General features: G+C 28.1%; 1 protein-coding gene across 1 annotated transcript; it reads right to left on the reverse strand.

Annotated features, from left to right (window-relative positions):
• Positions 1-5,157: 5,157 nt before the first annotated feature.
• On the reverse strand, positions 5,158-5,541 carry LOC107061358 (auxin-responsive protein SAUR71-like). The gene has a single exon (XM_015310492.1). It carries the CDS (start codon positions 5,539-5,541, stop codon positions 5,158-5,160), a length of 384 nt encoding a protein of 127 aa, XP_015165978.1.
• Between the last annotated feature and the right edge of the window lie 9,760 nt (positions 5,542-15,301).

A 15,301-nucleotide genomic window follows, 5' to 3' on the forward strand; every position in this document is an offset into this window, starting at 1 on the left:
ACGGATTGAGTGAGTCAAGATTTTATTGGACCGACCCCTAGGTTTGGCTAACAACATTGCTTTTGTTAAGAATGTGATTAAATAAATAAAATATAATATTTTTATTAAACGAGAATATGAGATAATCACCACCATTTTCTAAATTTGTTACTTTTATAATTTCTACTTAATTAATACATGTGCTAAACCACATTAGAGTAGGTCTCATAGTTTTGACTTTGGAACTAGAAAAACATCATTTTCATCATAAGAACAAGAAATATCATTTATACACCCTCCAAACCTACAAGACTACAAACTAGATAAACATGAAGTGGATATTCCTCAATATATTTTAGATAATGCCTACGTGATATTATTGAAGCAATTTTTAAAGCAACGATAAAATTATTTCTGTGTGACTTATAGATTAGATCACATATTTGATTCGTGGAATGGTTAATTATATTCAAGGTTTTCCAGTATTACATCATCTTAGGTTGGCCCTATTCAAATCATGCATGAACATGATATGCATTACATCTATATTAATATATATGAAATATTTTGTGTATCGAACTAACTTTTTTTCATATAAAAATATTCACTAGAAAATTAATTAATATCGTCAATATGGAAATTGGAGAGTGAGTTGATGTTTCACTTTCTTGAATAATTATTCCTAAAACTATTGGGTCCTTTAATTTGTTGCCTATATCCAGAATGTTGATTCTTATGTACAATTATTAATTTGTCTCAATAAAAAATAAAAGCAAATTGGATAAAGAGGGGAGTTTAATAAGTTTGTCGACTATGAATTGATGATATAAAAAAAACTTTCGACATTAAGTCGGCGGTTGGTCATAGATTTCAAATATTTTTCTTTATTATTTGGAATTTATAAAATTAGAGTTGAAGATGATAATTTAATTGAGTTATACGACGTTATTATTAGAATAATTGTATTCTAGAGGGAACAAGTCAAAAGTTATATTGCTGAATGAGTGAAAATTATACGGCAATGATTTTGAATTTCTTAAAAAGAGCGAGATATTCACGCCTTTATTACCTAATGAATATTTATTCATTCAATTTTTGTTAACTCAATTTCTTTTTCAACGGTAATTTATGATATTTTCACCAACACTAAACAATTAGAAAAGAAGTTAATTAGAAAGTTTAATTAATAAACTGCAAAAGAAGTAGTGATATTATTTCTTCAGGGCCAAACCCCCCACCACCATGAGAGGTGAAAGTCTGGATGAATGGATTATTATAAAAAAAGAAAAACAAAGAATTATTTAATTTGATAGTGCATTTTACACTATCGATGTATATAACAGTCTTTTAGATTAAACTATATAACTAATTAGTCAAAACTAGACAAATTAACATAAAAAAAAATTGAAAAATTCATCCTAGCTATAATAAACAATATGATATTTCATCCAAAAAGAATTTTCATGTGCTTGTCCATAAAAAAAAATCAGACTCACACATTAGGGTTAGGGGGCATATTGTGAGAATATAATTAAATAAATGAAATATGTGTTTTCTGTCACATCTTTTAAATAAGACAGTCACATACTTCAACAAACAAGAGAAACGTTTAAAAAGTAATATGATATTTCATCCAATCTTGAGTTCCAAAATCTTTTGTAATTCCGCAGCGCGACAAGGAACTTCAAGAATACCCTTTTGTTGGAATCCATATTCATCTTCAGCTTGTTTTAATAATTTCAAGAATAATGGATTATTGAGCCAATGCAACTCCACAATAAACTTCTTTGGCTCTTCTTCTGGATTTACTGAAAATACAGCAAAATGTCCTTCTTTAACATCATTTGGTACCACTTCATTATTCTTGAATTTTCTCATTATAATCTTAAGCATGACTATACATGAATTGCTCCTTTCTTTTCCCATATATAGAATTGTTGAATATTCTAATTTTGGGATGTGGTGATATATTTTTTGTAAGAGTGAATTTTGTTTGTGGAATGAATTTAGGTAGGCAATTTATATAAGAATTTAATGCATGCACTTTCTGAAATACTAAGAAGCTAGCTAGCAATCAGATGAAACTTCTGAGATGGTCAGTATAGGGTCCATGCCATGTGCTAATAACAAGTTCTGACTTTTGTATTTCCTTCGTTTAAAAAAAAAATTGTTTATTTCCTTTTTAGTCTATTTAAAAAAAAGTTAACCTTTTTTTTTTTTGGTAACACTTTAACTTCAATTTTCCACGTCACATATATAAGGCCATAAGATTAAAGGGCATTTTGATACATTTGACAAAACTTTAATTTAGAACTACAAGATCTAGATCATTCATTTTTAATCGAAGAGAGTATCACCTATGAATTCAATTTCAAAATCTGATCAAATTTCATGAACAAACATATATTTAAAGATAAATTTCCAAATCTAACTTCTCTCAAAATTTATCTATGGTCAACTACTAAATTAGTTTCATTTACGTCGCAAAATTTAGAATGAAATTGTCAAACTTATCAATTTAGGGTTTGACTAAACGCAATAATTTGATTAAAAATGCAAATTATTTTTTTCATGCTTAAAATTTATTAGATAGACTTAAATAATTATCCAGAATTATTAAGCTATTTTTTTAGAATTCTCAATTCATAAACTTTAAATTTTTAGCCCGTTCAAATATATATCACATATAGTAGGACACCAGGCCATCTCGATCATAAGGCCACTAAAGCGATCGCTTGGTGGTCCAATTTTTTTGGGCCCTCATTTTCTCCCAAAGATATATATATATATATATATATATATATATATATTGTCAAAAAAAAATTCATGTATTGATAAATTTGAAACGATTTTTTTGTATAGAAAATATAATTGAGAAATTGAATATTGTTTAGTTGATTGTAGTATCTTTTCTAGATTCTTATGTGGCTAGTCAATTATAGTATCCTTTCTAGTTTCGCATGGGGCTATCTATTTTGTTGACTAGCTCATTTATATATGACGATTAACCGTATTGTGTTCTTATACTTACTTTTCTTTATTCTCCTTTTACTATTTTTATTCTTTCATTATTGAATATTCTAAAGTCTCTCAAACGTTCAAACCTTCTACATTATGTAAAATCTATTGTTGTGTGTTTATAAAAAAGATCAAATTTGTTTTTGGTGTCTTATTCAAATTTCAAGTACCAAAACTAATCAACACTATTTTAATATCATCATATTTTCAAAAAAATTGAGTCATGCTTTATTATTCTAACTTTATATTATATAATTTTCATTGAAAATTTACATTATTTGCATTCTTACTTCATAATGTCTGCATATATCCTGCCTCTCTAGACCTCATTTATAGAATTACACTGATTATGGTATAATTATTTAATTTATATTTGTCAACTTAAAAAAAAATAAGGCCTCTTTATGAAATTTGGTTTTAGGCCCTCAACCTTGTTGAGAGGGCTCTGGTAGGACAGATAGATTATAATTTTGTAAGTTGGATATCCTATTTTAAAATTTCCTTTTTTGACGTAAATGGAAACACGGTATACCATAATAATAATATGATTGAGCTGCCCAACCTCCACATTTGTATAGATAAATATAAAAAGAAAAAGGATTTATTTTCCGTAGCGTACCTTAGTCCGTACAGAAAAGGATATTATTATTATTATTATTATTATTATTATTATTATTATTATTATTATTATTATTATTATTATTATTATTATTATTATTATTATTATTATTATTATTATTATTATTATTATTATTATTATTATTATTATTATTATTATTATTATTATTATTATTATTATTATTATTATTATTATTATTATTATTATTATTATTATTATTATTATTATTATTATTATTATTATTATTATGTGAAGGTCTTTGGCACCTTTCCCTTTTCTGCTTGTCTCAAATTTTACTCGCTATGTTATTGCCTCGAGGTGATCGCGATTATTATAATTTTTCTAATCTTAGATAGATCGTTTAAGAATTTGTTATGGTTCATTATTATGTTTATACACTATATAAGGTGTGCTATTATATCCAATACTACTTGCTATATAATTAGATTATTAATTCACTTTCGTATAGCATAATAAGATTCGCTATGCTATAAATAAAAGTTTTTTCCATTATATATTAATGAAAAATTTGTATATAACGTATTTTGTGGTATATATCCAGCTGGAAGTTTGCAAAATTCGAGGCGATGACAACTTCTTACACATTATCGTGTTGATAGAAATTATATAACATTTAAAGGTCAAATATTTCGAAAGGAATTTATTTTTCTCCATTTCATAGTATGGTGCCAACTGTAGGACAGTTGAAAAGGAGTTGACCAAACAACTTTTGATTTTGTTGTCAATAGAATCTTAAGAACTTTAAAATTAATGTACTTTCCCTTCTTTTTTTTGTATAACGAAATTTTTTAGATAAGATGATCGTCATTTTGACATAGTGTTATTGTAGGTAGAAGTCATATTTGACTATCGACGATTATTAAAAAGAATTTTCCTCATGTTTATCCCGTGAAAAAGAAATTTAAAATTACTTACATGTGGAATGTTATAGGAATTATTACAAGATGAATGGTTTCTTTGGTTTCTATGGTCTAGATAGATATGCAAAGCATATTTTGTGTAAATTCTTGTTGTCATATTATGTTAGAAAAAACTTTTTTTTCCAACACCGATAATGGTGTATTTATACGCTATTATAAATAAGATATATTTTAAAGGAAGACAAGCTAATGAACTAACGAGATAATTAACACCTCTTTTGGATAGCTCCAATCCAATAAATATTTTCCAACCATAGATGAACAACATACATCATTAATATAAATAACTTTAGAAATTAACTTGCATGTAAAGATCGATGTATACTAAAAATATAATAATTAAACGAATAAGAATATTATTTTTAATTATTTAAGCTTTTAAACGGAATAATCACATCATTCTCTAAATCAATAGGACTTTGTTAAACCATATTAGAGGTTAATTTTGACTTTGAAAGTAGCAAGCCACGAAGAAATTGAAAAAAAAACAATAAATATCATATAAACACCCTCTAAAACAACGACAATATTAGAGAGCTATCGCTAAAGTTATCTTAGTGTGATCTATACTCAGGTTAAAAATCAATTTTCACGATATATCTAAACTACAAACTTGAGTTTGAGAATTTTTTGTAATTCCGCGGCGTGACAAGGAACTTCAAGAACACCCTTTTTGTCCAAATCATATTCATCTTCAGTCTGTTTTAATAATTTCAAGAATGATGGATTATTAAGACAATGAAGTTCCACAATAAACCTCTTTGGCTCTTCTTCTGAATTTACTGAAAATACAGCAAAATATCCTTCTTTAACATCATTTGGTACCATTTCATTATTTGCTCTTGGTGTTTCAACAAATTCCACAACATCAAATTGATGCTTATTGGAAGATTTTGGAATTAATTGAAGATGATCAATAATGTTCTTGAGCTTTACCATAAGATGATTAAGCATGGCCTTGCAATTGTTTCTTTCTTTCCTCATTATAGAATTTTTGAATATGTTTTTGGTAAGGTGATATTTGTTTTTGCTTTCTAAAATAGATTAAGAAGAAGGGAATTAATTTATACAATAAGTTGAATTAAGGAGATTGATGAAACTTCTAAGATGCTAAGAATAGGTCCATTACATGTGCTTGCAACTTGTCATTAATGAATCTTTTCGAATCATTATTCCCTCCGTCTTATATTAGATGGACACTTTCTATTTTACACGATTATTAAGAAATCATTAATAAATTCATCAACTTTACTGTTTTGGGATCTCCAACATTATTTGTCTAGTTTGCAAAATCAATGAATAATTTATCATTTTGTGTCTATTTTACCTTTACTATTAAATACTAGTATTCATTTTTCAATGTTTAGATCACTTATATTTAATAGGGGTGATTAGGTAAATTTACCCCTACCATTTACTGATTCTGAATTCTTGCATCAAATCAATAGTGAACAACTATTGTTGGGCAGAGGAAATATTACTTAGCCTCTTGAAAAAAAAAATGGATCTTCAAAATTTGTTTAAACTTTCAAAGTCATATTAATTATGGGGTAAAATGGAAAAAAAAAATTAATTCTAATTTAGTAAGTTGTCAAGTAATATGAGACAAGTACTTTTAGTAGTATGATGTTCATCTAATATGAGACATAGATAGTAATAATAAATAAAGATTTTTAAAATTATGTTTTAAAGTAAGTTATAAATATTTACATGACTTAAGTTAATAAATTATCTTATTAAGAAATAATTAAATATTTTCAGATTAAATCATTACTATATATATAAAAAAATATATTAAGTTTTTAAAAGCAAATAAAAAAAAGTGTGTTTTATATAATAAAGTGAAACAAAAATGTACTTTACAAAAAAAAAGAAAAAGAATTCTCTTTATCTGTTGGTCTCTTTGGAATTCAGAGTGTGTTGTTCAAATTAAATGTGTACTTTTTATATGTATTTTTATACAAAACTTAACATAGGAGTATATATATTTTATGAAGTTTGGATTATATTTATTTAAATTTTCTTTCGACAATAATGAAAACGCGGTATAGTATATGGTTCATGAGCTGTCCAATCTTCAATATTTTATCTTAGTCCGTACACTACAAATAATTGTACAAAGCTCCATGTCCCTCTTTATTCTTATTACTCCATCAGTTTCAATTTATATGACATTTTTTATTTTTTAAGATATTTGATTTAAAATTTACGCGTGGAATTTTCAAAAAAATTTAAATGAAATTTATATATTTGTAAATTATGTAAAAAGTATTATAAGTCACAATAATTGTCAATTCAAAATAATTAAAACATATATAAAAATTTACGATAAAAAATTGACTTGTTTTTTTGAAATTCAAAAAGTGCCACAAAAATAAGGACGGAGAAAGTATTATTATTTCATCTTAATTCGCACCTAAGTATGAAATTATGTTGTACGAATTCTTTAAAATATTCGTATGCGCTTGTTTGATTCATCATGAGTTATATTTTCTCCGTTTGAGTAAGTTATTTGACATTTTTTAGTAGTCTAATCCAATAACTTATATGTACTATATATCATATTCGACTAAATTTGATTTTTTATGGTAAATTTATCATTAAAGGATAAAGTATATTTTAATAAAGACGATTGTATATACAATTAACACAATTCAAAATTCGCATCTGACCTGTCATTCTTGCCATGTGTCACTAATTTCCGATTCGTCCAACTGTTAAATCCGATTTTTATCTCACACATGAGTATTAATATTATATTTTCTTTGTTCAACAATAGTTGTTCACTATTGACATGATACACACATTAAGAAATAATAAATAATAGGAGTAACATACCATATTACCCTTTGAATATGTTAAATTTAATCTTTTGGGAAATGTATTAGATGTTGAATACTCCTTCTGTCCAAATTTATATGACTTACTTTCTTTTTTAGTCAATTCCAAAAAGAATAACACTTTTCTATATTAGGTAACAATTAAACTTTAAATTGTTCATTTTACCCTTAGTGAAATGATTTATAGTCACAGATTTATATCATTCATTTTAGACCACAAGTTTTAAAAGTCTTCATTTCTTTCTTAAACTCCGTGCCGAGTCAAACTAATTCACATAAAATGAGATGGGGGGAGTAGTATTTAATATCAAGGGTAAAATAGACATAATTAAGAGAGTAAACTATCTCTTGATTTTCCAAACTAGATATTCCCTCCGTCCCTAATTACTTGTTCACTTTTGAATTACATACCTATTAAGAAAATAATAATTGTCATAGTGAGTTTATCATTTTACCCCCCATTAATTATGAAGTGGATGAATTAAAAAATTAATGTTTTTAAAAAGTTCTACCTTTTTCAAAGTAATTAATTGAGGGTATAATAGGTAAAAAAATTTTTTATCCTTTTTGGGTTTGTCAAAATGGACAAGTAAGTAGGAACAACTAAAAAAGACAAAGTAGACAAGTAATTAGGGACAGCGGGAGTAGTACTTACTCCCTCTGCACCTAATTACTTGTCCACTTTTGAATTAGCACACCTCTTAAGAAAACAATTATTGACATAGTGAGTTACCATTTTACTCTATTAATTATGAAGTGAATGAATTAAAAACATAGGATTTTCAAAAGGTTCTACATTTTTCTAAGTAATTAATTGAGGTTATAATCAGTAAAACAAATTTGTCCTTTCTTGATTGTCAAAATGGACAAGTAATTAGGAACAATTAAAAAAAGAAAAAATGAATAAGTAATTAGGGACATATAGAGTATTGAACTACCATTTTTAGTATAGTGAACAAGTAAAGATAAGTAAAGATGGACGGAAAAAGTATTGAAGCAAAATAATACATAAATGATTGAGCTGTCCAAACCTTCCAAATTGTACCTTAGTTCTGCACGAAGTAATTGTTCAAAGGTTCATGCATGTGTTGTGTTGGAAGTAGAAAAATATCTCCATTAATTGAATCAGAGACATATTCAGGATTTAGAGAAGATGAATGTGCTATTACAAAAAAGGTTGATTTAATATATAAATTTGATCGGTTTAATATTTAAATTTTTACTATTGTAAATTGTTAAAATTTTAATACTATAGGTCCAAAATTAATTCTTATATATATAATTAAAATGTCAAAAGTGTTGTCAATTACCACTTAGAGAAGTGTTATCTAATTTTAGAAAGAAAAATAAAACAAGATAAATATAAAATTCAAATTTCTAACCTCACGTACAGAGGTGCACCTAGTCATTATCGCATTATGTGATTCTCCAAGACTGGGTTCACACATCTATATTTCAATATTTAAAAAAAAAATATAACACTACTATATATGATCTCGGGAGGAGAGCATGGGTTCACATGAACCCGATGACCCCCCTTGGATACGCCTCTGTCTACGTAGTCTACGTACAATGTAAGTTCTAAAAATTATGAGACAGAACATGTACGATGTACACTATACTAAAAATGATTTTTAATGTTAATTAATTATTGATAATAACTTAATTGTCGCTAATTTTTTTTTCTAGAGTCAATTAACATTCTTTATAAATGTCCCTAAATTTTATAGCGACATTGGATCTAATGACAATTAACTAATGTCACTAATGACTATACCACTTTTTATTTATGTATATATTTATTGTCGTATTCTGCAGATTGAAAATATTGATCAAGGGAGAATCCTCCAATGAGATAGAAAAAGGATTGACAAAAAAATTTATGTGTACAAGATATTCTATTTTCTTTCATTTTACCTTAGCTTTTGTTTTGATTACATAAATTGTTTTATTATTTCGAATGTCTCCGTCAATTTTGATTGAAATATCCAAAAATCAATTGACCAAATTCGATACAGATCTCACGTCCACGTTGTGTCAACACGGATACGGCACAGAAAGCAAAGAGTTCGAACAATTACTTTAACTTTCACGTAGTACCAAATTGTCTGTTTTGCTCACATGAAGCTGTTCACTAGAAGATAATTAACAAAGGAAAGTTGAGAATTAACAAAATTGAGTACTATTTATAAAAACTATTGGGTCCTTTTTTCCCTAACCACATCTTACTAATGTACAATATACTTAACTTGTCCCAATAAAAAATAAAAGCAAATTGGACTAATATATCCACTTTATAGTTATCTCCTCGTGAAAAAAATGGACCACACGAAGGAAGCTTAGATACTTGATGAAATATTTAAAATAAGCATAATTTAAATTTAACAACATATTTATATGCAAAAAAGTTTATATTTAAATTATATTCTAATTAAGTTTTTAGGGTTGAATTCATTGTACATTTAGAATTATAGCTAAGACATGCTATTTGTTACGATAATTTTATTTAAGTCTTACGCATAAATTTATTCTCCACGTGAAAGTATTAGATGTAGATGATGAACCCCCTGCTTGAATATATTGCATTGGTGCAAATTAATTTTGACACCACATTTATATAAGAAACATAAAAAAAACATATATTTGACTCATTTCATTACAAAATAAGAGGTGTAGTTTTTGTACACAACCCTTGAGAAAATTGCACACTCTTAGAAAGTAAGAAATGTTTTCACTTTATCTTAGTCAAATGCCTTGAAAGGAAATAGTTCTTTAGTGGTCTTTTAGTTATGTAAAATTCTATTTATTAAAATAAGAATAAAATTTAAAAACAAATAAATGTTTTCTAAATTTTGTAAAATATCACTTATCTTGAAACGAAATAAAAATTTACTAATAGTGGTGTTTGGTTGATATATGCAGAAACTAGACATAAGACGATCTTGCATAAAATAACGTGTGCTGAGAATATTAAATGTAGCTTATTAATAATATAATTAAATAAAAACTATTTATAATTTTTAATAATTTAAATTTTTAATTAAGATAATATAACGACCTCATTTTCTAAATTAATAGTACTTCCTCTGTCCAAAAATAACTTTGATTAATATTTAATTCTCTTATTTTCTATCATAATAATATTAAAAAATTATAATTTATAGTACTTTTCATATAATTTTTTAATATCTTAATTGTAAACTTTATTACTAGTTAATGTAATGCAATAATTCGAAAAATTAATCCTAAAAAAAATGATAACTAATATAAGACGAAGAAAATAGTGTTTTATACAGCTTCTAATAAACCATATTAAAAGTGTTGGTCCTTCGGGATGGCTCAGTTGATTTGGAGGGTGGTTATCCACACGGATGTGTCACAACCCAAAAACAGATGTGATGACACTCGTCTTATCCTACCAAGACAAGTCAGCCTAAAACTCAACCATTACAATAAAATGCGGAAATTTTATAATCAACTCGAAAATACCCCCAAAATCTGGTTGTCACGTATACAAGCCTCTAAAGTATTACAATTGATTCAAAAGAAAAACACAAGTCTCAAATGACCTTATTTCTAGAATAGGACAAGATCATAAATAAGAGTATGAAGGTCCGCTGAAATGACAAGCAGTTACCTCACAAACCTCCACAAGCAGCCTCAGACAAGGAGAAAAGAAAATATCACAAAGGTCCGGGCTAGTAACCTACAAAAAAAAATGTAGTAGCAAGGGGTGAGTACCAAACCACACGGTACTCAGCAAGTAAACCTCTAAACACAAGCTAAGGGGATAGAATACGGATACTCCTTACACCCCAACCGAACCTCCACAACTACAACCTGCATAAAACCAGCTCAACCTAACAGTTCACAATTTACAAGCGCATATCTCAACAACAACATTCTAACAATCACATATTCTCAACAACAAGCTCAATATTCATCAATTACAACCTTCACAACTACAACATGCTTAAAACCAGCCCAACCTAACAGTTCATAATTCACATAGCACACAGCTCAACAACAACACTCTAACAATTACATATCCTCAACAACAAGTTCAATATTCATCAATCAAAGTTCCACAGAAAGGCACTCACAAGATCAGCAAAACACAATATCAAGTTCACTAATGATAATTATGTGCAATGCAATGTCAAGTATAGTGATGCATGTCTGACCTAGTGATACACACCCGTTGTCTCTCAGTTCGAGATCCATGGGGAACAAATCTGTCCATGCATCCATCGCGGCGCGCAATATGACCCTTGATAATAGCAACCATCGCGGCGTGCGATACGTCCCTCGAAATATAGTATACATCGCGGCGCGCGATGCGTTTCTCGAAATGGTACATCCTCTTTAATTTCTTATTCTCTCTCAATTCAGATAACACTTGTCGCAACTATGTCTTAGAACAATGCAAATGACATGTTTACACAAATAATGAGAAGATGGCCATTTTCATAACATTGTACAATTCACAACAACACAATCATGATACAACATCAACAATGATTCAACAAGCCTTTCAAACCATTCTCAACACATCACACACAAATAATTAATCACATTGCCTTTTTATTACCCCTTTTTCATCATTAGAATTAATTAATGTGGGCAAGTCAACTCATCACCACGTCGCATTACCCGCAAACACATATTACAAGGAAATACACGAATTTCATACACTTAACAAGGATTTAGAAATCCACTTGCCTCAAATAATCGAACAATCACTACGAGACTTGAGCCTTCCCTTTTCGTTGTACTTCCAACTCAAAGCAATCTATTCACATTAATAATCACAACAAGATTTTGAAACTAACAACGCCCATATTACTATAGGTCTAGCCTAGACCCAAAAACCCACTCAATTTATAATCCAGTTCCTAATCTTGGTGCCAATTAATATATCAACTTTCATAATTTTTTTCCAAATTTCAAGCCTAGGATTAAATCTTCATTCCTCCAAATAACCTAACATTAATAATATTCATAAAAATGTAATACACTTAATATTTAATTACCTATTTCAATATAGTAAAACTTGAATTATAAGAAGGATCCGTAAATAAATTAAATTTCATCGAGGAATACAGTGTTACAAAAATAACCAGCTCATTCGCTGGGCACCACCAACTGCAAACAAAATTATCACTTCCTCATTCTATACCCACTGAACAACTTAGCTTTTAATATCATATTCCACATCACCAAGGTCTTGCATACATAAACCCACCAACATGACACACCCACCAATAAGAATAACGATCTTAAGCAAATATTAAAACTAATTTGTTACCTCTAACATATAGTAATAATAAATTAACAAAATGTAACCTTTATGCATATACTCAGTTCATTATTTAAAGGCGTACCTATCTGAAACATGAAGTACGGCCGCTGTTTTTCCTCTCTTGTTCATCCGCCTAGGTAAGTTTCTGCCTTCCTTTCTTTTCTAAATTAATTATTTATTAAAAAGTGACAAATTCACTATTTTATTTTGATATATATGGGTCAAATGGCATAGGGTCTTAAATAAATGATCATTATTTTTATATATATATATATATATATATATATATATATATATGGGCCAAATAGTATAGGGTTTTAACTAAATTATAGACTTAGCCCATTAGCCATCAACTAAAAATTCATTATTTAAAAATCATCCGCCAACTAAACAATCGTAATTAACAAATAATGAAAATTTCCAAATATAATTTTTTCTGGGTCATTACAGGATGATCCGAGATCGATCCCCCCTCAATGCCTTCTGAGTCGAGTATGTCGCATTCGGTTTGCCTAGTGCGGTTTACATCCCCTGTGTGGTTTGCATGCTATTACACAGTAAGGGGTATACCCAGTGCGCACAAAGTGTGCTCACCTAAAGGGCAGAGGCTGTGGCAGAGGTCGGGTTATCCTGAGGTTCCAAAAAAATAAAAAAATATTAGAAGTGTCATCAATTTGGACTTTTGAAGTAAAAAGTCATAATTTTCCTCATTTGGCCCTTTTAACGTAAAGGAGGGAAAAAGAGCAAGGAATATCATATAAACACCATATAAATAGAAATATGAACAAGATGTTTCTCAAGAGTTTGGTGTTTGGATAAAAACGGTTCATTTAACATGATATCAAAGTAAAATTAATTTTAATTATTGTTTATCGATGGTGAACTCTCGTATTTAATTATCCATGCTTCAAATGTTTAGACCTGAACAAGAATAGGATATTGAAGAGTCTCACAATAGATAACAAGAGATTGGTGGTCTTCATTTATCGCCTCATGAACTAGCTTGGGGTTATGTTAGGTCCAAAATTTATTGTTAGGTTCAAAATTTATTGAAAGACTTTAAAATAAAAATAAAATTATTTATATGATATATAAATTGATTATGTATTCGAGTCATAAAATCAATACATAGCTAAATTACACTCCCAAAGGGGCAAGGGTGACCCCTTGATTTTTACATTTTTTATATTAACGCGGTATACTTTCATGCACCAAATTGGCTGTAAAGTGGAGAATTGATAGAGATTTGAGACAAGGTCTCCTTCTCAATTTACTAAATGAGTACTATATATGTCTAAAATTATTGGGTCCTTTTGCTCCCAATCCACATCTTATGTACAATAATTAGTTTGTCCCAATCAAAAATAAAAGCAAATTGGAAAAGGAGGAGGAACCAAGGACTTTCATGAAAATGATCTTATTTAGAGTTAAATGAGTTTGTCGAGTCATGTGGTCCAAGAAAATACGCGGGATATGAAGAGATATTTCAAAATTAAATTAAAAAAAATAAATACAATTTAGGATAAATTTATATCATCAATAAAAATTATCTCTTCTAAACAAGGTTTTTTAAACGATTGTATCGTGCATCTTATTATATTCTTTGTGAGAAGAAAGATCTTCTATTTACAGAATTTCAAAGCTTTTTCTCTTTCAAAACAAGGACATATATTTTAGAGTCATTTCTCACTTAGAAAATTTTTTCCATCCAGAAAACCTTTTGGACTAAATACAATTATGATAGAATTCACATAAAGTGGGAAATTCAAAACAAATTTGTACACTTTTTCCATTTAATTGAGATTATTTTATCTTACCTCTCCAATGAAATGACTTATATCAAGAATTATAATTGTAATATTATAATCTCGAAATAATTTAATCCGCGAATCAAACAATTCTAACATATTAAATTGTGTATGTGAAAATATTAAATGTTTTTTTTTGGAAGAGTTAAAGGTCATAGAGTAATATGTTTGATATTTACTATATTTAAGAAATATGTAGATGTTCTAGACGGTTAAATATTTGTAAAGGTGATAGAATTGTCTAAATTATTCCTACACATTTGTAAGATGATTACTATACACATTTTTTAAAAATAAGAAAAAAAAAGATTACTACACATTTGTAAAGATGATTTCCAGTGGCGAGACTGTGCTTCACTCTTAATCAGAGGTCTCAGGTTCGAGTCCTGAGATAGAAAAAATCTTGTTGGGATTTGGGAGCGCCACCTATGATTGGGTCCTGCAATGCGTGATCCAAATTTAATTAGGACTCTAATATGGACTCCAAACGCTATATGGAAAACAAAAGAAAAATGATAGATAACTAGATAATTAAGTTGCCTACATTATACTTTTGCATGAACGTAAAATACAAACTTTCACATATAACAAATATAAAAATTATATTTGTATGTTATAGCTATAGTTTGCATAATTGCGCTTCATATCAAATTTTATGTTTGCTATGGAGCTTTTGATTTGTATAATTCGCTACAAACATCCAATTTTATACAAATTGTTCGGTTTTGTATAAATTCATTTATACATTGTAATTTGTATAATAAGATTTGTATTTGTATAATTATAAGTGTATA

This window comes from Solanum tuberosum, unplaced genomic scaffold (assembly GCF_000226075.1).
Source record: "Solanum tuberosum cultivar DM 1-3 516 R44 unplaced genomic scaffold, SolTub_3.0 scf00008, whole genome shotgun sequence".
NCBI classification, from domain to species: domain Eukaryota; kingdom Viridiplantae; phylum Streptophyta; class Magnoliopsida; order Solanales; family Solanaceae; genus Solanum; species Solanum tuberosum.

Bases quoted from the DNA above. Each gene is read 5' to 3' on its own strand.
- LOC107061358 (XM_015310492.1), bottom strand. From the start codon at position 5,541: ATGAGGAAAGAAAGAAACAATTGCAAGGCCATGCTTAATCATCTTATG.